Source organism: Bufo bufo, chromosome 1, assembly GCF_905171765.1.
Source record: "Bufo bufo chromosome 1, aBufBuf1.1, whole genome shotgun sequence".
Classification (NCBI taxonomy): Eukaryota; Metazoa; Chordata; class Amphibia; order Anura; family Bufonidae; genus Bufo; species Bufo bufo.
In genome coordinates, this window is record NC_053389.1 from 398,235,800 (window position 1) to 398,263,178 (window position 27,379).

The window sequence follows — 27,379 nt, forward strand, 5'->3', positions numbered from 1 at the left end:
GTCAAAGGTTTGCTTAGTTTTTATAGCATATTTCAAACACATGCACTGAACTAATCTTTACAGTATGCTAATCACTGTGTTCACACACTTATAAATCCCTACTCGCTCACACCAAACTTCTAGGAAGCTGCCAGGAAATTGGAATCTCTCGCATAAAATGACCAATGAATATCAGCAGATGCAAACTACGACTAAGTTAACTATGGTACCTAATGTCCGCTTACACTCCACTGTCCATGGGCCCGATAAGTCCTCATAAGAAAGGTCATCTGGGTTGATCATTACTTAAGTCCCTTCTGCAGTCCACAAGGGACAAAATCTAACATATGGTATTTGGGTACAAAACTATTTTACCAGAAAAACAGGTCATTCAATGTCTCATGCCAACAATCACTTGCATTTTGGTTTTCAAAGTGTTACAACAGTCAATTATCAAGGGGAAATACGTACATTATTAAAATGGGGAGATTTAATATATCACTATAAATTTGGACAGCTTAAAACTAGAGCTAACTGTGCAAAATGTATCCCTTCGATTTAAACAGCAAGAGAGATTTGGTGCACTTTGCTAAACATTTAGACACTTTCTTTGACTTACACAACCTTTTCATTGGCTTACTTTAAATCAATATTTTGTGCCAAAGTTTAGTTGCAATTTGGCACATTTTAAGGCATACCTCTTTTTCTAGAGTTCTAGCTTATTTATCTTTGTAAATCAATCCCATTGTTTTGAGTTTCTTTATGCACATGCAAAAAATTAGACTGATTACATCATTAGAAACTTTTTTTTTCTCTCACATTTCTATAGACTTTTTTTTTTTAGACATCAATCTTATTTGGACTTTCAGACCTATTGCACTATTGGCATGTTTAGTTCTAAGAAAACCCATAAAAAGTTCTCTTTTACAGATTACACTGGACCATAATATTTTCATTTTCATTTCATGTCATACACTATTTTACCACACTGTGGCCAATTTTTCCACATTTTTAGGGCCATAATAAGACTTTTTCACTAAACATCTATTTCAGGGAAGAGCGGCACCTCAGTAGTGGCCAAACTGCTTTCTTTTCTAAACTAGTACAGATCAATTGGTGAAAGTGCTGCCCAATGCCACCTGATGTTATGCTAGTCAATGAGCCGGCCACTACTGTGGTTAGCAAGAAGGGCACAGAACTGAGAGTCAATAAGTGCAAATACTATTAATTAATTAATTGTCAATTCTTGACAGATTTGTCAGCCCATAAGCAGTAGAGATCTTACACTAAAGCAATTTTACACTCCCTCCCCAAAGTTTCTCAGCTACAGAGGCAATGTGACAAACTTTATATACATACACAACTACAAATGAATTTATGAAAAACTAAAAAAAAAAAAAAATAATAATACACAACATCTCTGGTTCCTTCCAGAGACACATCACTACTCTTGTCCCTGTACTATGTCTGGTATTGCAGGTCAGGTGCATTCAAGTGAATGTGTCTGAGCTGCAGTACCATTTACACCAAAATGATACATCTAATATCATACAGCCCCTTTAAAGAATGGAGATGGAGAATAAGTGATCATCTATAAATGTTGAGATCATCTACTACAGCTGTTCAGAGGGGTGTGATGAGAGGTTATTTCACAAGATTAAAGAACCTATCAAACTACAGACTCCGGCCTAGTTCACACTCCAGTAATTTGGTCTTCTAGTTTTCCCATTCACAGATGGAACTCACCGACCAAACCACTGAATTGTGAACTGGACCTCAGACCTTCATTTCATTGACTTGGCCTCTTTCTTTTAGGTTCTTTAACCTCCTTCTGTAACTCTGAATCTAATGCAAAGGCAACACCATATAATTATATGTGGCTTATTTATAAATTTATAACTAACCTATGTCTTCACAGCCCTATTTGCATGTAGCAATTTTCAACCTTTGCAAAGCAGATTCATGGTGCATCTAGGGTTTCTACACATTTACCTAACATGTATGAAAATGGAGATTTAGAGGGAAAGGGGGAGCGAAGATGTGACATAATTTTGGCTTAAAAATCTGTCTCAAAGTAAGCCAGCTAATAGTTGGTATAGAATCAGAGAAAAGGGTCTATTCCTGCACCAGATTTATCATCCAGCCTGAGCCTGTGTGATTACTCCTGTCATGGTCTAGACAGCACGTGTAAGCTTACACTATCTTTAAAGATTTGTAAATCTGAGCATTTATTTTAATAATATTTTAATAAATCTTACTAATCCTCCACAGCTTCCATGTTGTTAATTGCTGGGGCCGATTGCCAGTTTCTGTATCCTAGTCTCAAGTGATGATGTTTTAAAGTAAGCATGTGACTGTTGTAGCCAATCAATGTCCAAGACAAACCATCATCAATGGAGGCTAGGATACATAGACCAGTGAGGGACCCAAGAAGCAGAAGCACAAAAGCAGCAGGGGATTCATAATGTATTACTTACTTTATTTTATATCATAAAACTTTGATAACAAAATGTCAAGGGGCTCTTTAAATGCAATGACCATTTAGAAGCCCACATGGCATGGTATATAATGGGGCCTCATATATAAAATGTAGACAAAAGGTGGAGTTACTGCCCAGAGCAAAAATGGCTTTTAGTACTTCCAGAACAGGTTAGAAAAGAAAAGGGTAATCAGACTATTTGCTACAAGCAACTGCTCTGCCCATGGTATGAGGTCTCTCTGAAGGGGTACATAAAATCTATGCCGCTCTCATCTCTTTATATTGGTAGGCATAGCACTGTTTATTACACCCTACAACATGGAAATTAGGTTTATAAATTATCCAGTCACATCATATGTGAATTATGTCTACATAATAGGCTTTGTCACATTATCAAATAAAGCACTCTAGCAATATACAGTTACCCTGAACTAGGCACATCTTGTGCAAGATTTGGTATTATACAGTGCCCTCTGGAAAGCAAAGAATGGCTAGCTAGGTAGGTTCAGTAGATATAAATGACTACACAACATCGATCGGTTTTAGGTAATAGCTCTTAAAAGACCAAGGCTGTATTTCCACATGTCGTCGTTGTTGCAGTTTCTTTTTTATAACTTTAGTGTGAATGCTCCCCAACAGCCACTGGTGCAACTAATAGATTGAGACTTATTCCCTGGAAACAGCTGATAAACTGACACTAAACTCTTAAGGCATTGAAGATTTCAAAACATATAAAAAGGTTTAAGGAGAAAGAGAAAATAAACTTCAACACTAACGGTAACTAAATTATGCACTACAGAAATATGGACATCACAATACATTAGGCTATTTACACCACATACAAATAAGCCACCAGGGGTGGGGTATTATAGATAAATTTGTCAAGGAAAGAGAATCGCTATCTCTATAGTTAGCCGACAAGTGTCTGCCTGACATTCAACAATCTGACACTAACATAAACCTTTTGGTACAGTGAGGGGTTGGGTGTGTGTCCTATTAACACAATTCTCCATCTTAACACTGCCATTTTAGATGAGAGAATAAGTGTTTTCAATACTGTCTTCTGGGGAATGATGGACAAGATTCACAGATATCACTGGGAAATAGGGTGATCCTTTTATAGGTGCAGATTTCAACTATAGACCTAGGAGGTAGAGCAGTGGGAGGTGGTGGGACTATGCCAGAGAAATCCTGAGAAATTACACTGATTTGCTTTCCTAAAGCTTCATAGCACAGAATTTGATTGCGCTTGTACTATTTTTTATTCTCCTTGACAAAAATAATAGTCACAGATTTGTCTCTGAATCCTGAAAAAGTTTCTAAAAACAAATATGAAAATTTCCCATTTATTAAAACTTTAAAAAGTTGTAAAATGTGAGGATTTAGTTACGCACAAACTAATGGATTCTCGTCACTGACATTTGAGCAGACATTTGTTATGTCATTCAATGCTGTTGTAGGATGACATTAGAGACAAAAAATTCATCCTGTAAAATTTTAGGCCTAAATACAATAAGGCCTGAACGCTATTGCAGATTATAGCATATATTAAGTAGTACAAAAGAGAAATGCAGAGAAAAGACTCGATTCACCGAAGTGCTTATCCAGTTTTTTTCTTTTTCAGAAGCAAAAATCACACAATAAAACATCAGCACTATCAAAACTATCAAAGCTTGTTAATGTCATACACCTTCTGCATTCTGAATTACCACCATGCCTCTTTCCATCTGGAATTAGCTGGTTAACTGAGTGCCTTGTCCTGAACCCAATAGGACTTGTTTCTGTACATTAGATAAAGCGATAGACCAAAGAGTTATTCAAGCTGCAGTAGCCCTTTCATTTTCTGTCTACATTTCCAATTATACCAATATGGCATACATCTGTAAAAAGTATAAATATAAAGTTAGTTAACAATTTATACAAAGTAATGTAGCTTGATGATTTTTTTTTACCACATTAAACAGTTTTTTTTTTTATGACCCTGCAGTAAAGTGGCTTTGTAGTGACCCTGATAAAGTAAATCATAGTTTTATCTGATTAAAAAAAATTCTTGTGAATGGCTATTTTTTTTTATTGTTTTCTTTAGTTTTTTTTTTTTTTGTATTTTTATTTTTTACAAATACAGGCATACATATAGGCAAGCTTTGAAATGGCTACAGCAGCTTCTACCATTGCATCTCTGAGCAATTATGGCACATGATCGATGGGAACTAATCCATTTAAGAACAACCGTGCAGTCAGTTCCTGCCACGGCAAGGCTCGAACCTGCACAGTGTTGTAGGGAATATGAACCAGATCCCAGGAGAAACACTCCTAGTTGGAACTAACAACTGGTACACTATTTGCAAAAAAATAAAAAATAAAACAAAAGAATTGTACGTGATTCAGACCATCAACTTCATAAAAAATAAATGTTTTTGGCCATACAACTCTGACCTTAGTTTGGGAGAGTAGTTGAAAAAGCCAAGTGGCCAACATGGTGAAAATAGTTATAAAAGGCAGACTGTGTAAGACTGTTACATTTTATTTGTGTTAGGAAAGCTGTGAGCTGCCCCAGTCTTAAAAAAGGACCACATCTGTAAAACAGGATTCTTGAAAGAATAGGAAAAAGATGATGTAAGAAAAAACTAAAGTCAGTTCATCTGTAAAAACTGAGAAAACGCTAGATCCAAACAGTAGCTTAAAAGGCACAACTTCCCTTTTCTGATATTCACTTGTAAACATTCAGCAGGTTACATGCAGAAATCAAATTCTTATTTTTCCCCATGGGAGAAAGGAAAAAAACAAGCAAAAACACCTGACAGGAGAATAAAACAATGATAAAAATGTAGCACAACTTCCATCCAACTTAAGGATATTACCAGAATGTTCAGAATGGAGCCTCTGGTTTAATGATCTTTTATTCTTCTCATTTCCATAGTCCAAATCTTGGCCCTCTGTAAACCACATGAACTGTAGTGCATAATCACATTAGGTACACCGTTTTAAGGACAATTACCACGTCAGATTTCTTTTTTTTTCTTTTTTTTTTAATACAGTAAAAGCTATAATTTGACTTATTCTTTCCTTAAGGCAACTTTTTATGTTTATGTATTTATATATTTATATATATATATTTATATATAAGATTTTAGTAATGCAGTCACTTCTGATGAAATAAAAGTTTTCGGATATTTCCAGACGAATATTTTGGTATCTGATTGCTGATAATTTCAGACAACATCTCCGGAAATTCAACACTCAGCGATTTGTCCGTAAAAGAATAGAAGCAAAAGGCTAGAAGATTTTCAACCACCTAAAAATGAAGGACAATATGGTGACATAAAACATAGGAATACATGACAGATAGCTATGCATTCTATTACATTACATTATATAGCACTATGCATTTATATTGGTGAAAATGCCATTCCCCTTGCAATAGCTAGATTGTAGCTGTAAATAGGACATTATGATGTGCAGTCTGTTTCATGGTGTGACAATGCACGCTCTGTCATTCCCTGTAATATTTGGATTTTTCTGTCTAGCTGCCTACAATTGTCTCCAAAGTTACTAAACTCCAGTATCTGTATTGGCAACAAATAAGTGTTTAAGTTGTGTCATATTGCCCTTGAAGTAAACTGCATGTACCACATTTCCATAATAAACATATATATCAACCCCTCGACAAGCGGGAGCAATTTAGGTAAGGCTGCAATTATATGGAAACAATATCACAACTGTGTGAACTCATCCTTATATGAAGGACAGAAAGTAGTGAGTCTCTCAATATAGTTATTAAAGGGGTTTTCCCCAGGATAGGTCATCAATATCAGATCAGTTGGGGGTCCAATCCTGCCGAGTAGCTGTTTCAGACAGGCGCTGGAAACGGTGTACTGGCCATGCTGGGGTACCTATTCAACTGAATGAGAGCTGAGCTGCAGTATGATGGTGTTGAAAACTAAACAGTGGATGGATCCTTCTGACTACTGTATAGCTATCAATGGCAGTGGCTGCCCAAAACAGCTGATCAGTGAGGGTGACAGGTGTCGGATCCCCACTGATCTGATATTGGTGACCTATCCTAAGTACTGGAAAACTTCTTTAACATGAAAGACACTGTCAAAAGGGGCACTGTCTACATAGTTGACCGTATTCTGTCCATGGTGCTTGGGAGAGCATCTTAGATACAGTTGCACTTTCTCTTCCTTATTATAAAACATAGAAAGCAGTTTTGGTAGTATTTAGTAAAAGCGTAATTTTTTTAAATAACATGTGAGATGTGGCCATAACTATGGAACATAGGGCAAACAATAGTTTTAAGAGACTGTAATGATGCTTAGCATTAGATCTCGGCACAGTCTCTTATGGAGTGGTGGTGACATCATTAACTACCGTCTGCTCAGCTTCCTACACTGGGCACTGGAGATCCTGTTAAGGATCCATTAAAGGTTTGCTTTGGCTTTAAAGAATTGCAAAGGTTAACAGCAATGAGAAGGGATGCAATATGAAGATGTCTCTACAATGCTGAGAAGATCCCATGGATCTGAATTTCACAATCAATCATTCTCCTGTGAGCAAGGAAATGATTGGCTCCTATTATATTCCTCTAAAGACTTACCTCATGCATTGTATCCATGAGCTTTGTCAGTTGGTAAAATCGTTGCCAGTTTTGACTGGAATTTCCTTCCCTCTTTACTATGGCTTTTCCAAGTTCTTTAATATAGGTCATGCGGATTTCCTCAAATAGTGCATGGCTTTTCAGGCCATCCTTAGGAACTATAAAGTAATACACAGAAAAGGAATGTAAGAGAGAAGGAATAACGAGTTTAAATTGTAGCAGATTCTCCTCTGTAATGTCTAATGCCAAGCTGTTGCATACAGGTATTACAGGGAAGATATCAGCTTTGAATTACCATTAGATATCCAGTGAGTAACTGCTGCCGGTCAGACTGCAGTGAGATCAAAAGAAATCAGCAGCACTCCAAGCCCACCTGTTGGGTAAAGTACACTGGACATCTGAACAATAGGTCCAAAAAGAGTGAAGGTGCACGTGGATACCGATCCTGGCTTGAGGGTTCCCTTGTAGTAAAACCAGTAGAAGGATCCACAGCACTCAACTGTTTAAATAATCCCTTGAGTTTATTCAGAAGACAGCAATCATTGCAAAGTTTCGACGCTTGATAAAGACTTAACGTTGAAATGTTGCAATGTTTGCCGTCTTCTGAATAAACCCAACGGATTATTTAAACGGTCAAGTGCTGTGGATCCTTCTGACTGACTGAAAGAACACTGGACTGCCAAAAGCAGGCAGATGGTAAGCTTAGAGAAATGGTATACAGATGTCTCCCTGGAAGATGAACTTTTAGCTTTGAATTATATTTTCTACTCTACAGGGTCACTAAACCTTTGTAAAAAAAAAAAAAAACATGAAGGGCAGAAGCGCTGTTGAAAATGCTCTGCCCCTAAAGCTTTCATCGGCTGGATAAGTGTGAGTAGTATGGATCCATACCCCACACCCTCGAAAAGCCAAGCACACCAGATTTTTCCCCCCACAAAGGTTTAGACACCCTTTAACTGTTAGTTTGGACAATGGAATTAACTATGACCAGGCCACGCCAGTACAGGCCTCAATCTAGAGGAAACACACAGTCTACCAATACTTACTAGTACACAGAAGCAACAACGTTTTCATGCACAGATATTCGTCATATGAAACCTGTAGGCGAGTCATTTCACTGACAATTCTGAACATGTCTTGAAATCGCTCTTGCATGTAGGGTAAGTGCATCCTTTCCCTGCCAGAACAGAAAAGATGTGAGTATTGACCTGCAGTGTCAAGTAGTGAAATAAGGATGCATGTTTCACACCTTATTTCACATTATATTTAGAAAGAGGCAGATACACGGTCTGATGCATAGAATGAAAAAAGGAAATGTAAAGAGTTACGTCAAAATATTAGGAAAACAAGCTCCAACTTTTAGAAAACAATGATGATTAGGGGTTCAGTCTTGTGCACGGGAAACTACTTCCTATACACAGTGTAATGATATTATACTGCCTTTCCACAGTGCAGCATATCATCACATGGGATATTAATCTAATACCAGTATGCATAACACTACCATCAGTTCTACTAGAGAACATTTTACTGCAATACATTTCTTTACAGTAAATTTCCATAGCACAATGTGGTAATGACAGAAGGTTGTTCTGCAGAGATCTATTAGTGTCACTGTCGGCAAAGCTTGGATAATGTCAGCATGTGTGGGGATACAACCCTGGCTAATAACCAGTTGTCAATTTAGTCATAAACTTCCATCCCTGAGAACGGGTGAGGACCACAGCTTACCCTCCCTGCCCAGGTCACACATGTCCAGAATCGTTTCTGGAAAAAAAACAAATGTTACATTCAGCTGGCGTTTATTTCAGTTGATGGTGCACGGACAGAAGATGCCACATCATTGTGAACAGATGTGTGTCTCTTAATACATTTAGTACATTTCTTTTTAAATTAAGGAATAACTCATTTCTTCTCTAAAGCTATCTCTACAAGTATCTCAAACCAGTTCTTACTGTTACTTCATCCCTGCTACAAGTCTCCTTTCTGCTTTTCTTGTGCTGGTCTGCCATCTTTATCTGCCTTTTCTCTCTATTGCTGCTGTGTGAAAATTTGTTCCCACGTTGCTGTAGTCTTGCCTACAATCCCAGAGTACGGCTGTCATAAGGCCACTTTCACATGAGCATACGGAAATCCATCGGTATTCTGGCTCTGGATGATATACCATCAGTATTACGTCAGTATTTATATGCCTATTCCTCACTCCTTGCATTTTTGATGCACTCCCATATACTATAATGGACATATTAAGGAAACAAATACGCACAAGACTCGGACATGCTGCAGATTTCAAATACTGACGGAAATTACACGCCCATGTGAATATTCTATTCATTAACATTAGCAGCATATTCCGGTGCATATATACGGATTGTAAATATGCTTGTGTGAAAAAGGCTTAAAGGGAACCTGTCACCAGTTTTATGGTGTCCTAACTAAGGGCAACATAATTAAGTGACTGATTCTCTTAGCACAATGCTGGGTCACTTTCTTTAATTGACCCAGTCAATCTGCCAACATCCTGTATTGAAAATCTCCAGCTGATAATGATGAGTCCTGAATATTCATGAGCTCCTGGCTCTCCCATCCTACCTGCTGCTGATTGACAGTTATTTTCCATAGGAATCAGCAGCAGGTGGGCAGGGGAGTGGCTATATCTCTGAATTAAATAAACGCTGGACTCAATGACATCACGCCGGACTCCAATCAGCTCATTAGCATGTGGCATCTTTGTGTGTATATTATGAGGTAACCATCTGTCACACCAGTAAGTGAATACATCTAAGGCACTTTTTAGTAGTTAATGATTGTATATAATTAGTTTGATTATAATCAAATATCCACATGAAAGGTTCCCTTTAAGGGGGAGAGTGTAAATGAGGGTGGGCGTTTCCTCCATAATGTTGTTTCCACCCACTGATAATCCTCCTGGCAGTCTGTATGATCTATTAAATTATTATATTTCATTTCCTAACATAATGGAGCTTATAGAATAGCTAACACAGATCGTTGTTTCATTTTTCTGTGTATCCCAGATCTGGTCACATGAGCTTGCAGCATTCTGTGCTGGTGTGGAGGAGGAGGTGTTGGGGGCTGGAGCGGGAGGACTGAAGAGCTGCTGAGGGGCAGAGATACACCAGCTAACAATCTTCCTTCAGTATCTGCACAGGAAGGGGAGAAACTGGCTTCCTGGGAAGCCATAAGTGTAAGGACAGAATGGGTAGTCCTATCTAAGGCTAGTCTCACACCTCCATTTGAATTCCATCAGGCTGTTCAGGTAAATGATGCTGGGAATCGTCTAGACACAAACTGCAGCATTCCGCAGTTTGTGTCCAGCCGATCCTCCACATTGTTGTCTGGAATCTGTACAGATGGTACCATGGGAGTGGTTCTTTAAAACTGGCATATGAGTCACGGTCACACTACAGGTTTGTATGGTCCATGTGGTAGCTGTACAGCACATCTGTGAATACAGCATCAAAAGCAAGATGTTCACCTCCATAATAAGAGGTTGCACTACATTTTTTCTAGGAGAGTACAAAATACTCCTCTTACCATTTTTGAGAAGTATTTTTTAGCCGAGGAGGAGTATGAAAGTTGCAGTAATTCAAATTAATAATATGTAGGCCTGCATAATGTTAAACAATATTATTATTAAAACGCCATTCATTCGTACATATGATAAGGGGTGCACATACATAATACAGACAATTGCACTAATCATAAACAAGACGAGTTACAAACTGGTACAGAAGGTTGGCTGCAGCAGTGATTTTCCATGCACATAGATCTCCTCTGTAGTCAATTACTGGCCTCAGCAGTGGCGTCCTGTATACTGCTGAGGCCAGTGATTGGCTGCACAGTAACAGAATGTCGCTGATGCAGCCAGAAAGATGATGTCAGTCGCAGGGAGTACCAGAGTGCAGTGCTAGAAGAAGCAGGGGAGAAAAGGGTTGAGTATTGACTATTTTATTTCGCCACATTTACAGGGGCTTCCCGTATTTTTATGCAACTTTGACAATGCCGTTAGGAAATTTATGCCAGAAGGCTCTCTATATCGAAACAATGAACCTGTAACCCTTTTCCCAACAGCTTTCATACCTGGATGTGCATGACAGACATGAGATTAAAGGGGTTGTCTTATCTCCCGCTTTTACCTCTTCAGCAGTGCCAGATAACTCTGCTTCCTGTGTGGGTGGTAACCTTTTGTTTGATTGACAGCACTGTGGTGATGTCATAGCGCTGCTTGCCTGTATGGGTGCACTCTACATTTACATATAGAGATAACAGTGCCTTAAAGCAAGTGTGCTGTCTAAGCCCTGAAAAGTTTTTTGGAGCTTAGCAGCTACTCTCACACTGTATCACTGAAGTAAACAGCTGCGGGGCTACTGTGCCCTAGAGCTGTCCCACTAAGATCAGAGGCACTGCAGACCAGTGGACATATCGGGAGCTATAACATTTGCACAATTATGCATACTCCCATGTTCCTGGCCACTAGACTAAGAAGAGGTCATCTTACCTGCATCGCAATGGTGACTGTACCCCCAGACAAAGAGCAGTAAATAAAGAGGGGGAAGTGGGAGGCCTAACAGGAAAACAAGACACTTTTGAAAAAGTTATGTATTTGGTAAGTGACTTATTTTGAGTTTTCCCACAGTTATGGAGATGAGACAAAATCTTAATAAAATAATTATGGGCTTTGGTTTTGTTCAAGGGAAACCAGACCTGAATACTTCTCAGCTATTACAGTGCCCTTTGACTATTGAACAGACAGGCTGGTAACTAATATTTTATTTCAATGTATAAAAAGGTATGACTAATGAAGTGTATAGATGCAAAAACAGTTTGTTGACTATATCTACTTGGATTGTATGAAATACAACTTTTCTTATTGGATATTAAAGGGACTGTCCAGGCCTTAAATACTGTTCGCTTAGGTTAAGTCATCCCTATCTGATTAGTGAGGGTCTGACTCCAGCACCCTGGCCCGATCAGCTGTTGGCAGGGCCAGTGGCATACCATATAATCTCTCTGCAGCTCAGACCTTTTCAAGTGAATGTATAGTGGATTTGCTTGGTCCCAATGTATGGCGCTGTACTTGGTATACTATGAAGAGGCAACAATGCTTCTTCAAACAGTAAATCAGCAGGGGTGTCAGACCCCCACCAATCTGATACCGATAGCCTATCCTGAGAATAGGCCCTCAATATTTAAGTCCTGGACAACCACTTTAAAATACTGTAACCCAGTAACTCTGTTTACTTAATTATTGACGCACAACTGTCTCAACAATTTTTGATATACTGTAGGTGTTTATGTAGTTTCAGTGACTGAAGTAATATGGGCACTTGCATAAGCATCTACAGTATATCACAAAAGGGAGTACACCCCTCACATTTTTGTAAATATTTTATTATATCTTTTCAGCACTGAAGACATGATACTGATACAATGTAAAGTAATCAGTGTACAGCTTGTATAACCGTGTAAATTTGATGTGCCCTTAAAATAACCCAACACACAGCCATTAATGTCTAAATTGCTGTCAACAAAAGTGATTACATCCCTAAGTGAAAGTGTCCAAACTGTGCCCAAAGTGTCAATATTTTGTATAGCCACCATTATTTTCCAGCACTGCCTTAACTCTTTTGTGCATGGAGTTCATAGGGTTTGGGTATGGAGACATGCTTGGCCAGTCCAGCACCTTTACCCTCAGTTTCTTTAGCAAGGCAGTGGTGGTCTTGGAGGGGGGGAAGGGGGGTGTTTAGGATTGTTATCATGTTGGAATACTGTCCTGCGGCCCAGTTTCCGAAGGGAGGGGGTCATGCTCTTCTTCAATATGTCACAGTACATGTTGGCATTCATGGTTCCCTCAATGAACTGTAGCTCCCCACAGCCGGTAGCACTCATGCAGCCACAAACCAAGACACCACCATGCTTGACTGAAGGCAAGACACACTTATCTCTGTACTCCTCATCTAGTTGCCGCCACACACGCTTGACACCATCTGAACCAAATAAGTTGTTTATCTTGGTCTCATCAGACCACAGGACATGGTTCCAGTAATCCATGTCCTTAGTCTTCAGCAAACTGTTTGCAGGCTTTCTTTTGCATCATCTTTAAAAGAGTCTTCCTTCTGGGACGACAGCCATGCAGACCAATTTGATGTGGCATATGGTTTGAGCAGTGACAGACTGACCCCCCACCCCTTTAAACTCTGCAGCAATGCTGGCAGCACTTATACCTCTATTTTGAAAAGACAGCCTCTGGATAGGACGCTGAGCACTCAACTGTTCTGAGTGGAACTTTTCTTTTTAAACCGCTTTATTATTTAATATTTTTTAGTCTTGGCCACCGTGCTGCAGCTCAGTTTCCGGGTGTTGGTAATCCAGTGACCAGTATGAAAGAGTGTGAGAGCGATAACAAAAATTTAACAGTATACTGACTGTTGTTGCCAACGGTTTAGACATTAATGGCTGTGTGTTGAGTTATTTTGAGGGCACACCAAATTTACACTGTTATATGTACACTTACTACTTTACGTTGTATCTAAGTGTCATATCTTCAGTGTTGTCTGATGAAAAGATATAATAAAATATTTGCAAAAATGTGAGGGGTGTACTCCCTTTTGTGAGATACTGTATTTGTGGCACATATCTACTTATTGCCTACTGGGCAAGGTAATGTTGGTAAAGTACATCATCGTGGGGAGGGATTAATGACATAATTCAGGGATTTGTCCACTCTGGCCAGCATCCAGAAGATCTGAATTCTCAGCAAATAAAATGCAAATTCAACTACTTCATAAATTGCTCTCCTCTCACAGTAGGATTCAAATCATGATCTTAAGAAAACCGAATACTGAAATGTTTAAAATGTTCATAGACATATGAGGGAATATAGGGGTTTCTTTATTTTGTATCCAGAATTGTTATTAGTACATTTAATAGGCCGTCAATCAGCTGGTAGAATCAGGTTTATCTCGATGTCCTGATAACATGTATATATTATGGTCACACACAAATGTATATTTCTACAGTTTACAGCAATGAACTAGTGTTATGCAACATAAGCACAGAGAAGGCAGCCATAAAAGGGATACAGTTTGAGGAAGGAATGTTTGATTCCAGGGCATGAAGTACGTGTTAGATCTACATCACAGAACTCTCCAATATTTCTAAACCGTGACACACAAAAACGTCTAATATTCATTCACCAGGTCTGGTGAACTCAGGAAGCAAGTATGCAAGAACGTGTGGTCTAGAGATGCCATACACGTGACTCATCTTTTATGTTCATCATTATTTTTATAGCACTGTTTTTTTTTTTCCATACGTCTGTTGCTGGCACAAGTAAACAAATAAAAGTAGTCACTGGCAAGAGACCAATAAAGCCAAACAAAACACATTATCTGTAATTAATGTTAATTATCTGAGCAAGCAATTCCAATATAGAAAAAAAAAATATAAAAATCTCATAAAATTTCCAACCAACCCTTCAGTATTAATTCATAAAACAAAAAATAGTGTCATATTAACACTGTAATCACTAGGAAACGTGTGCTGCAAAATGCGTGGCCTGAGATGGCTTTGTATAACATGCAGCAGGAGGGACATCAGTGTAGAAGTCTAGGTTTTCTACAGTCTCCTCATGCAAGGCATGTAGATAAGGAGAGAGTTTCACAGCAGCATATCCAGTGTGACTTTTTATTTGGGGACCAAGAGTGCACACACAAATACACAACGTTTCGGCTACACAGTAGCCTTTCTCAAGTATACTGGTACAAAATTCATTGAACATATAAATACTATAATGAGCCCCCCCCTGTGACAAAATATAACCAATTCTAGGAGATCGAGGACAAAACGACGCGCATCACAGGTGAGTCCCGTGCCGGCCAGAGCCACATCGACGACACTTAATCCATAATCATGCATAATGGATGTATACAAAGACACCACGTCAAAACTTACCAGATAGAAATGGGTGGGTAAACTAATCCCACTGAGTTTACTCAAAAAATGGCCGGTATCCCTGACATAGGAGGGAGCCGAGGTCGCATGGACACGGAGTAGTTGCTATATTGCTGAAAATCGATCCCCTGCCCGACACTATAGGTCTGCCCGGAGGATCTACCAGCCGTTTATGTATTTTCGGGAGAACATAGATCAGCCGAGTGATAGGAAAAGGTATCTTAAGAAACTGACACAAGTCTGAATCAATAATACCCCGCGTTAGGGCCGTGTCAACAATATTAGTCACCTCTCCGGCAATCTCCCATTTAGGGTCATGTTGTAATTTCACATAAACCTAATATTTATTAGCACATTACTTATATGATCATCTGCTCCTTTTTGTATTAGTTGATTCTGTGTCATAGATGTATGTTCTTGACATCTGATTGATGACAATACCTGTTGATAATGGCAGTGTGAAGCATTCTTGTCTATACATGGATCCAGTTGGCGACTATATGGGCCTTTTGTCTAAACAATCTGCTTAATATATATATATACCAGACATAGTTTTATGTGGGATATATGATGGCGCTTTTTTTTAGGTGCATCTATTATAATATATTAGCATTGATTATGTATTGGATCTATTGTTGCACCCTGTTCGGATCTCTAGGACCTTTTGCGTGTCACGTGATAGTCACATGATCTATGACGCGCCTGACCATGAATAGCGTTGTCTATTGGTTCACATGCGGCGCTTGCTTGGGGAGGAGAGCGGCCTCTTGGCTGACAGTGGCGACGGCGTCCCGCCCACTCATAGACGGGATGACATCACGGACATGCGTGGTAGGACCATAGAGACGCCGACAGGTATGGCCAGTGTGGAGGTGCAGCTGGAGGCTGCCTAATGAATAACAGATACTTTTGAAGCAACGATGGTTTTAATTAGCGCATAGGTGATATTAAGTAGTATGTCTTCCTTATTGGTTATATTTTGTCACAGGGGGGGCTCATTATAGTATTTATATGTTCAATGAATTTTGTACCAGTATACTTGAGAAAGGCTACTGTGTAGCCGAAACGTCGTGTATTTGTGTGTGCACTCTTGGTCCCCAAATAAAAAGTCACACTGGATATGCTGCTGTGAAACTCTCTCCTTATCTACTTGTACTTATGGGATGGCGTTGGATTGGCGGTTCCACCACGGCTGATGCATTCCGGACAGGTCAAAAGATCCATTTTGTGCTGCTCTACAATTATTTTTTACTACTCATGCAAGGCATGGACACAGCAGTGCCAAGGCTAGGAGTGTACTGCTAGGCATGGCCTTGAAACCGTAGCACCAGTGGCTTTTAAACTGGCGCCGTATGGCGACACATCCTCTCTAGCCCTGCTAGCAGCTTTGCATTGTTTGGTTACGACAGAATCTGTTGCTGCTATGTGAAGAGGTCACATCCTCTATTGTCACAAAGATCTAGCCTCGCTGAGAGTTTCAACTATAATATACACAGTGCTCCAGACAAAAAAAATTACCAGGAGCCATTGGCTCCTAAACTAAAAAATTTAGGAGCCAAATTACATTTTTTAGTCGCCAAATTTAAAATGCATATAATTAAAAAAAAAGGACTTTGAGAAGATGAGAGGCAGGTGACAGTAGTGAGCCAGCACTACATATAGGAGAAAACAGCACCACATACCTCTCACATCCAGGGACATCTTCTGGGGGACAAGGTGACTAAAAATGGCGAATTGCGTGGTTTAGAGTTTTTTTTTCTGTTACGGCCTTCACCGAGCGGAAATATTTTTTAATATTTTAATAGCTCACACTTTTTGAGACGTGGCGATATGTAATATGTTTATTCTTTATTGTTTGTAAATTTTATATGTAAAACTGGGAAGGGGGCCATTTAAACTTTTAGTATTTTTGTGTTTTTTTTTAACTTTTTTTTAATAACCATTTCTTCCCTTAGGGACTAGAACCTGGATCTTTTCATCTCTTGTGCTATTCACCCTGATAGAGCTCTATCAGGGTGAATAGGAGCTCACACTCTCCCTGCTGCCCTGTGCTCTGTGCACACAGCAGTAGGGAGCTGAACATGGCAGCCAGGGCTTCAGTAGCGTCCTGGCTGCCATGGTAACGATCTGAGCCCCAGCAGTGTAATCTGCCACTGCCACCAATGAAGGGGATGGGACCCTGTGGCCACCATGTAACAATGGGGGGGGGGACACACACTTGTGGCCAGTGATAATGGGGAGGGGGGATGACGACACTTGTGGCCAGTGATAATGGGGAGGGGGGGGCGAGGCTTTGGGGGGGCGCACTGCACCACCAATAAATGTAATTAAAGAGGACCTTTCGTGGGTCCAAAGAATATGAACTTAGTAGCAGGCTGAATAGAGCGGCGCCCAGGGGTCTAAGTGCACTTACTATTATTCCTGGGCGCCGCTCTGTTCACCCGCTGTGGCCCCCGGTATTTTCAACATTCAGAGCAAGGAGGAGGAGACGCCAGTGTCTCTCCGTCTCCCTGACAGCAGCGCTGTCCAATCACAGCGCAGAGCTCAGAGCCAGGGAGAAAAAAAAACTCCCTCGCTCTGGGCTCTGAGCTTTGATTGGACAGCGCTGCTGTCAGGGAGACGGAGAGACACTGGCGTCTCCTCCTCCTTGCTCGGAATGTTGAAAATACCGGGGGCCACAGCGGGCGAACGGAGCGGCGCCCAGGAATAATAGTAAGTGCACTTAGATCCCTGGGCGCCGCTCTATGCAGCCTGCTACTAAGTTCATATTCTTTGGACCCACGAAAGGTCCTCTTTAACTCAATTATACAAATGTCTGCAGCGGTATCACAGACCCAGCCTCAATAACAGGGCATGCGATGTGGGGCACCTAAGGGGTTAATTGCCGCGTATCGCATGCCCTGTTATTGAGGCCGGGTGCCGGGTCTGTGATACCGCTGCCTATACTTATGTTTTACATTCATTGGTGGCGCAGTGGCAACAGCTCTCCCCCTCCTGTTATCTCCCCATTGGTGGTAGTGGCACAGTGGAGAGGGAGGGACTCCTTCCTTCCCCACTGTGCTACTGAAGAGAACTTAGGCTGCGCAGGAGCGCGGCGGTACAGTCGCAAATGGCGACAAGACTAAAAAGTCTTGCCGCCATCTGCAAATTTTAAGGCGCATTGGCGACCGTTTTGGTCGCCATCTGGAGCCCTGATACAGTGCTGTGAAAAGTATTTGCCCTTAAAAATTTCTCATAATATTATCAAACAACTTTGAATATCAGACAAAGATAACCTATCCAAACCAACCTGGCCCTATGTCAAAAAGTGATAATTCATAATTTAAGAACTGCATTTTTGTATTTACTCAGGTTATCTTTGTCTAATATTCAAATTTGTTTGATAATCTGAAACATTTAAGTGTGACAAATGGGCAAAAACAAAAGAAATCTGTAACTGTACCTGGTGACAAGTTAAACTGAAGAGATTCTCCTTGTGGTGAGCGCAAAGTGCTTTTTATATGCTTTAATTTAATTTTTGTTTTAAATATAATAAAGCTCTTTAGAGTACAAGCCTCAATAGAAACGGACTGATATGAGTTACACCAATCTCTGTAAAAGCACTGACGAATATGTTTGGGGCTGTATAAATGAATAAAACAAAAAATACATTGTGTAAAAAAAAATACAATTTTGAACGGTTTTATGTCCATCCTATTAAGCTGTAGTGTAGATACACAGACTGACGCAGAAGCCCGAGGTTTGCAACGGAGGTCTTGATATCCCATGCACTAGTGGAGGATGGATTAAATTTATGACGAGGCAAATGCCTCGTCATAAATTAAATGCATTCTTCTGCAGTCTGTGCGTCAGCTCATGGCCAGTGAAGATTTTAGTCCTCATTTAAGCCGGGAGTAAATGATGATAAATATACTTTTTGGAAAGTGGAGAGGGTGGGGTAAAAATGCCAAATTGCAACTAAGGTTAGTTGCAATGGCATTTGAAAAGTTGCACACCTGGGGTTTGGGTATGGGGGAAGATAAAGTTCCTCTTATTATTGGCATCTAGGCTCTATTTGACACATCCCATGATCTTATATGCCTTTGCAACTGTTGCCTGACCCTGGTTTCTACAATTAAGGGTCCATTCACACGACCATATGAGTTCTTGCGGACTGCAAAACACTGATACCGGCTGTGTGCATTGTGATAGAAATGCCTATTCTTGTCTGTAAAACAGGACACAGTCTATCTTTTTTGCTGGGCCGTGGAATGGAAGTGTGGAAGCGGACAGCACACTGTGTGCTGTTCACATCTTTTGCGGCCCTATTGAAATGAATGGGTCCGCATCTGATCCGCAAAATTGCGGAACAGATGCAGACAGAAAAAATACATAGTGCATGTTATCATATTCACTTTTTTGCACAACCTTCCCACTTCTCTAAATGAGTTTGTAAAATGATGCTATTCTTTTCTGTGTTAGTTTATTAATTATGGCTCTTTCACATGGGCTCAGGTCTGACCATAAACGGTGCTGACCGAAGATATAAAAAGTTGACTGGTGCTCGTTTACAGAGCTTTTTACACTGCCCAATGCAAACTGTATGAGGATGAACATAATAGGCAGTACATCCCCGGTTAACAATAAAGATCTTTAGGCTCACATAAAAGACATTTAATCCATATTTGCATTTGTGAAAGAAAAAAAAAAAATGACATGTAATATCCCAATAGTTATAAGTATGTATAGTTTACTATCAATTTGCTGACTGTCATACAGTAGTTAATAAAAAAATACAAATATTGCTTGTTTTTAGCATTAATAATGAACTCTATGGGAAAAAGGAAAAATTATTTGGATGGGATGCCCTGCTGTGTCTAGATAATGAAAGCTCAAAATGTAATCTCAAATTCATTCTGTCCCCAACATGCAGAAATAGGAGAATTTAGGAGCCATCTGACAAACACTACATTATTCAGCTATAACTATGGTCATTTTGATTGATTTTATGTGGTACTTCAAAAACACTGACATGGCCAGTCTGACTATAAAAACCCCCATATTGTGCATGGATTGTCAATAATACACATACCGAGTGAGAAGTGTTAGTTGACATTTTGCATGTCATCATACTACGCTGCCCTGTAAAGTATGGTGAAGCTACGCTTTCCTGTTCCATAAGGCTAACAGGAGCTATCAAAGTACACAGCGGACTCATGGTTATAAGTCTGCTATGTTCATGAGGGCAGCAGTGACTGTTGTGTAGGATATATGCAGACTTTTTACAGATTAGAGGGGACCGCTGCCTTCATGAATACAGCAGATCCATTGTGTTCTTCATTAGCTTAAGGCCGGGTGCCGGGTAAGTGAAAGCGATCACCTCTAACCACACGCAACGTTTGGGGCTATCAAGAAACGTCTTCGGCTTCTGCAAAGATTCATTCTGTTTTGTGCGTTTTTGATTAGCCCTCAAAATTGCCCCCTTCCGCTTGTGGAGGTAATGATGCATCTTAAAAATATTAGCTAAACAGGTGCATTTTTTTAGGGACTAGACTTTTCAGGCTCAAGCTAGTTTCACACTAGCGCTTAGGATCTTGCAGGGAACAGCCTGCCGGATCTCTCTGCATTCCGGCATTGCCAAAAGCTTAAAGGGGTTGTCTGGATTCAGAGATGAACCTGGGCATAACCCCTTCTTCCCCATTCAGCACTGTGTCGCGCAAGGCAAGGGCTTTTTCTTTAGATCGGGTGACGTACCGAGTCTCTGTATGGGAATGCTAGGCGGAGACTTCCATTTAGCAGTGATCCCGGTGACATCACAATCACTAATGAGCGGTCTTTAGTGCTGCCCTAGCCTGTAAAACAGCCTCTGCCTGGCAGTGTGAAAATGTAAACAAAACAGCCCTTGCTCGGCGTGATGCAGCGCAGGGCAAGGGGGGCATGAGATGCTCTGATACTCCACTCACACGGGAAGAAGGGGTTATGTCCAGGTTCAGCTCTTAACTTGGACAACCTCTTTAAACGTCGCTGTCCAGCCCCATTAACTATAATAGGGACCGGCAGAGATCAGGCCGCAACCTGGCAAATATACTGGGAATCAGCTGGAAGAAAACCGCTGCACAGTTAGGCCTAATTCACGTGTCTTGTTTCCATCAGTTTGTCAGTATTTGATCAGTGATTGCGAACCATAACCAGGATTGGAGACTACACAGAGATAAAGTATAATGCAAAGATTTGTTCAGTTTTTTTTTTGACCCATATAAGGTTTTGGCTAACAATCTTGGCCTGTATGATGAAAGATCTTCTTTTATGGCCAGGTTTGCATCTCAATTCCTATTTTTTTTCCAGATATCACCTAGAAAGAGACATGGGTATTTTCTTTTAAGTAGCCGGAATACTTTTCACATACCGTATGTCTGTATATTGGTCCTCTACTGACTAATTTTGACCAAAATTAGGCATTGGTTGAAAGTCCATATTACATAGTTAATACGGTTGAAAAAAAAGACATAAGTCCATCAAGTTCAACCAATAGGTGGGGGCACGAATCCCAGAAGCAAGTGAGACTCAGATTTCTACACATTTTCATAAGCATTAATGTCAATTACTTTTGAGAATTCATTTAAACCCTTTTTGAAACTGTCCACTGTTCCTGCTGTGACCACGTCCTGAGGAAGTCTATTCCACAGATTCACAGTTCTTACAGTAAAGAAGTTTACTGTAATTGTTAGATCCATTCATGTGTGTTTTGGAAGACCCTGCATCTTTTTGAAGGTTTCTGGTTTATGTTGGAAAATTACTACTAATAAGAAACATTTCAGAAACTACCTGGTGAATATAATTTATCAAGACACATTTTAATTATGACTCGCTTCCTTTGAACCCCCAGAGATGAACTATATTATATTGGTTTATTGGTCTAAATATTTGCATAATTTTCTCCTCTTCTTCTTCCTCTCCCACCTTTCTTTGTGATGGCTTTAGGGGGTTTAATTGTATAGATTTCTGATTCATTCTTTTGGGCTTTGCAAAAACAATTTAGTATTAACTGATTCTAGCATTAATTAACCCTTAGTGACCACCCATACGTGTTTTTACTGACGTAAACAAAGGGGGTTTTAGCTAAAAGGCTGGCTTTAATCAATCATTACATGTACTTAAAATGGTGTATTAAAAACTATAACTTGTCCTGCAAAAAATAAGACCTCCTACAAGTACATTTATGAAAAAACAAAAAAGTTCTAGCTCTTGGAATGCAATTTTTTTAAAAATGTGCTTGGTCACTAAGGGGTTAATAAGCTTTCAAAGCAGAAATACTTAAATGGAAACATACAGAATGTGGCAAATAAGCTCCCTCATATACCCATTAGACTGTCAATCATTGTGGAGATTTAGAGATATCGCTCGCCAAACAGCAAGTTGAACCTATGGCATCAAAACCATAAAAATAAAAAAAACATAAGCCTTGCCCGCTACTTTCCATATAAACCTGCTCTGGAAATATCCAAAGAGGGACCAGGTCACCTAGGGCAATATCTTTTGTTGGTTTCACTACTTCTCACCCTTTTCAGAAAAATAGCTGCCATAAATGAATAGAAAAATGATACCAGGTTAGATAGGGGCATTTTGAGATTTTGCAGTGGAGTGAACTGATAACCAGTTTATAAACCTGATAGATGGTACTGGACAGTTTCTGTAAGCTGCCAGGAAGTTATTGTAGTTCTGGCAAGGGTAATGGAAAGAGCAGAAGTGCATATTTAACAAGGAGCAAATGTGAATGCATCTGGGCTGCAGTAAAATGCCATCTAACATTAATAGCCTCTTAAATATTCCCTCAAAATGTATGGGATACATCATATTTATGACTGATATTTCGCAATAGAGAAAAAGGCAGTGTCACTTCCTAAACTGTAAAAGAATGCTCAATGAATGCTATGTATTTAATCATTGAACATGCCCACTACAGGGTGTCCTGCTGTCTCTTACAGGTTATTAATGAGCATCATAAAGACGCCATAGGGGGCGGGAGTGGGAAATGTTTATTTACGAATAAATATATTTTATTAAAAAAGTAAATGGATTAGTAAATGTTAGCATGTATTTTTTCTTATATACCACTCCAATTATTTTAAGAGACAATGATACACTGGTTCCTATCATTCTACTGTGATGTGATATTTAGCCGTCAGCAGAAATAAAGAAATAATGTTTACTAGGGCATGCTGCATGTGTGCCAAAAATAATTACTGCCCTGACCTTCAGACACTGACCTTACAGGGAGTATCAGATTCATATTACTGTACAGGGATTTGTCAAGCAATGACTACAGACAAGCTTTTCCATTATAACATGCAGAGTAAAAGTCCAGAAGCACAGGTTGGACATAAGGCTAGTTTCACATACTTGGCTGGGTGTTTTCTGGCAAAAAATGCAGGGAATCAGCAGGACAAAAAACAGCATTCTCAGCATGTTTGCTGGGTAGTGGATGGATCTCTGCAGGACCCCATTATATAGACAATGGAGTATGGTGGGCAGTACCCGGCTATGCCGGATCGGGAGAACTCTGCCACTTATGTGAAACTAGCCTAAGCACTCGTGTGCCATTATTATAATGTTAGTGTGACACCATGCATCCTATTCCTACAGGGAGTGCAGAATTATTAGGCAAGTTGTATTTTTGAGGATTAATTTTATTATTGAACAACAACCATGTTCTCAATGAACCCAAAAAACTCATTAATATCAAAGCTGAATATTTTTGGAAGTAGTTTTTAGTTTGTTTTTAGTTTTAGCTATTTTAGGGGGATATCTGTGTGTGCAGGTGACTATTACTGTGCATAATTATTAGGCAACTTAACAAAAAACAAATATATACCCATTTTTAATTATTTATTTTTACCAGTGAAACCAATATAACATCTCAACATTCACAAATATACATTTCTGACATTCAAAAACAAAACAAAACAAATCAGTGACCAATATAGCCACCTTTCTTTGCAAGGACACTCAAAAGCCTGCCATCCAAGGATTCTGTCAGTGTTTTGATCTGTTCACCATCAACATTGCGTGCAGCAGCAACCACAGCCTCCCAGACACTGTTCAGAGAGGTGTACTGTTTTCCCTCCTTGTAAATCTCACATTTGATGATGGACCACAGGTTCTCAATGGGGTTCAGATCAGGTGAACAAGGAGGCCATGTCATTAGATTTTCTTCTTTTATACCCTTTCTTGCCAGCCACGCTGTGGAGTACTTGGACGCGTGTGATGGAGCATTGTCCTGCATGAAAATCATGTTTTTCTTGAAGGATGCAGACTTCTTCCTGTACCACTGCTTGAAGAAGGTGTCTTCCAGAAACTGGCAGTAGGACTGGGAGTTGAGCTTGACTCCATCCTCAACCCGAAAAGGCCCCACAAGCTCATCTTTGAGGATACCAGCCCAAACCAGTACTCCACCTCCACCTTGTTGGCGTCTGAGTCGGACTGGAGCTCTCTGCCCTTTACCAATCCAGCCACGGGCCCATCCATCTGGCCCTTCAAGACTCACTCTCATTTCATCAGTCCATAAAACCTTAGAAAAATCTGTCTTGAGATATTTCTTGGCCCAGTCTTGACGTTTCAGCTTGTGTGTCTTGTTCAGTGGTGGTCGTCTTTCAGCCTTTCTTACCTTGGCCATGTCTCTGAGTATTGCACACCTTGTGCTTTTGGGCACTCCAGTGATGTTGCAGCTCTGAAATATGGCCAAACTGGTGGCAAGTGCCATCTTGGCAGCTGCACGCTTGACTTTTCTCAGTTCATGGGCAGTTATTTTGCGCCTTGGTTTTTCCACACGCTTCTTGCGACCCTGTTGACTATTTTGAATGAAACGCTGGATTGTTCGATGATCACGCTTCAGAAGCTTTGCAATTTTAAGAGTGCTGCATCCCTCTGCAAGATATCTCACTATTTTTGACTTTTCTGAGCCTGTCAAGTCCTTCTTTTGACCCATTTTGCCAAAGGAAAGGAAGTTGCCTAATAATTATGCACACCTAATATAGGGTGTTGATGTCATTAGACCACACCCCTTCTCATTACAGAGATGCACATCACCTAATATGCTTAATTGGTAGTAGGCTTTCGAGCCTATACAGCTTGGAGTAAGACAACATGCATAAAGAGGATGATGTGGTCAAAATACTCATTTGCCTAATAATTCTGCACGCAGTGTAAATAGAAGATCCAAACTTACTGTACATGCTCCACGCCGCCCTGTTCCTCTGCTGTCTCTTTTTTCCAGTCCCTGCACAGTTTACATCTGGCAGTGCATGGTCATGACTTCAGCCAATGACTGGCTTCAGTGGTGATGTGGCCACAAGCAGCATGCTACTGCTGAAGCCAGTCATTGGCTGGAGCGAAGCATGTGGTCATGCCCTTGCAACTTCAGATGTAAGCATTGTGGAGACCAGAGCAGAAGATGGAGGCAGCGGAGAACTGAAGCAGTGGGGAGCAGGTAAGTATGAATCTTCTATTTCATGGGGCAGGCTGTAGGCACTTACTTAAAAATCTATATTGTCAGAAAACTCCTTCAATTTCTCTCTGTACATTTTCATTTCAAAAGTGAAACAACTCTCGTATATACTTTCATTAAATATACTGTGCCATTACAAAATAATAAAAATATTTGTATCCAATGTCCCCAATCCAGGAAGTGACCGGTCAAACTAAATTTCATCCTGCTACTCTCCTATCCACACTTCATGCTTGATCCATTGACTTCTATGGGCTCCACTGACTTCAATGGAAACCACAAAAAGCAATAGGAGCCTGAACTGCATGTGTGGCATTAGATATCTGGCCATTCAGAGGCGATTAGGAGAATCAGAATAAGGACTGACAAGAAATGGCAAATGCCTACAGCACACTGCTCCAGCTGATTGTCAGAGAGGAAGCATTCCTTCCCGACAAGCATCTGCTCGTCAGTGCAGGTGATTGCTGCATTTACATGCAGAGATCCCCTCCACAGTATGAGGAGGAGTGATCGCTAATGCCAGTCATCCTCATACAAATTCATTGTTTGCCAGCAGCAGAGTGCTGTATAGGCACCACAATCTTCTGTCCACAAACTATCATTTAGGTGACCACATGAATGATCTATTAACCGATGAATGAGAGCTTTGCTTGTTCATCGAGTAATCACTGGTTGATTATTACTATGAGCACTATATGAACGAGACGTTAGCGATAATCTGCTTGAATATCAAGCAGTGAAAAGAGGCTTTAAGGCTTTGTAACTAATGATGTGCAGATATGGACAAAAGCTTTTTTTTATTTTACCCCATCCCCTGTACATAAACTTTGGTTTTCACACCTACCTCCTGTACTGTCCTGGTGTGCCACCAGCCATCATCAGTAAATGGTTTTAGGATTATACGTTTTCAGCTTTACAAATTTGTCCTCCAGATGTTGCTCATCACAAAATTCTTATTTATAAACTGCATAATGCAGAATGATTTACAATAATATTGTACCAGTTAAATAAATGTGTTGTCTGGCCATGGATCAGATACCCAATGTAGAGAAATATTTGTTCTGTACAGATACCATTTAACCAACAGGAAATGCAGTATTTGGTATCTGTGGAGCTGTCATTCCCCACTGAAGTGCTCCTGACACGTCTAGGATCTAGTTTAACAGAATTAGGGTAATTACTGCTTTCACAATAAAATAAGTAACACTGAATGTTTCTATTGATGAACATTTTAGGGTAGAATCAAAGCAAGTCTCTGCAAACAGATATTTGTGTAGCTGCCTCTTTCAAATTCAAATGTATTCCACAATGAAATCTACTCACTCATCAATGACAAGATCTGGTGCAAAATATAGCACCTTCCCATTGGATTGTTTGTAAGACCTCCATCCGAGGGCAAACACCATGAGAAACATCCAGGAGTACTGTAGGAGGGTCATTTGGTCATCCAGGTGCAGATTTCTGAAACCTGACAATAAAACAGAAATAACTAAGTGAATCCTTCGACACCCAGAACACACGTCTCACAATTCCAGCAATTAATTATGTATGCACAAAATGGTTACTGGGTTATTATAGGATTAAAGGCTTCAGATTCCTAAAATATCACAGCGCAATCGCTTTACCTGGACAATCCACCTAACAAGCGATGAGTACATTCTACTCTATGCGAAGGATTTATTTATATGATAGGTTTGCTCTGTAGAGCATGAATACATTGCTCCATAATAAGTCAGTGTGCCTGCAACATAGCACTTTTTTGTGGCCCCCCAGGAGCCATGCTAACAACGCCTCCACTATAATACCACCACTGCGGAAAGTCATCATCTTTATGGTTAGGAAATCTTTCTTGTACAATAAGCAC

At 40.0% G+C, this 27,379-nt stretch overlaps 1 protein-coding gene across 3 annotated transcripts in view; it reads right to left on the reverse strand.

Moving 5' to 3' along the window:
* Nucleotides 1-1,260: 1,260 nt before the first annotated feature.
* The window catches only part of NR3C1 (nuclear receptor subfamily 3 group C member 1), a 199,968-nt gene continuing 173,849 nt past the window's right edge, over nt 1,261-27,379 (reverse strand). For all 3 annotated transcript variants that reach the window (XM_040406053.1, XM_040406041.1, XM_040406046.1), the window contains 4 exons: nt 26,839-26,983; nt 8,105-8,235; nt 7,059-7,216; nt 1,261-5,753 (listed from right to left, as the gene is read on the reverse strand). In XM_040406053.1, the coding sequence (XP_040261987.1) occupies nt 5,601-5,753; nt 7,059-7,216; nt 8,105-8,235; nt 26,839-26,983 (587 nt within the window). In that variant the 3' untranslated portion in view covers nt 1,261-5,600. The remainder of the gene's footprint in view (nt 5,754-7,058; nt 7,217-8,104; nt 8,236-26,838; nt 26,984-27,379) is intronic.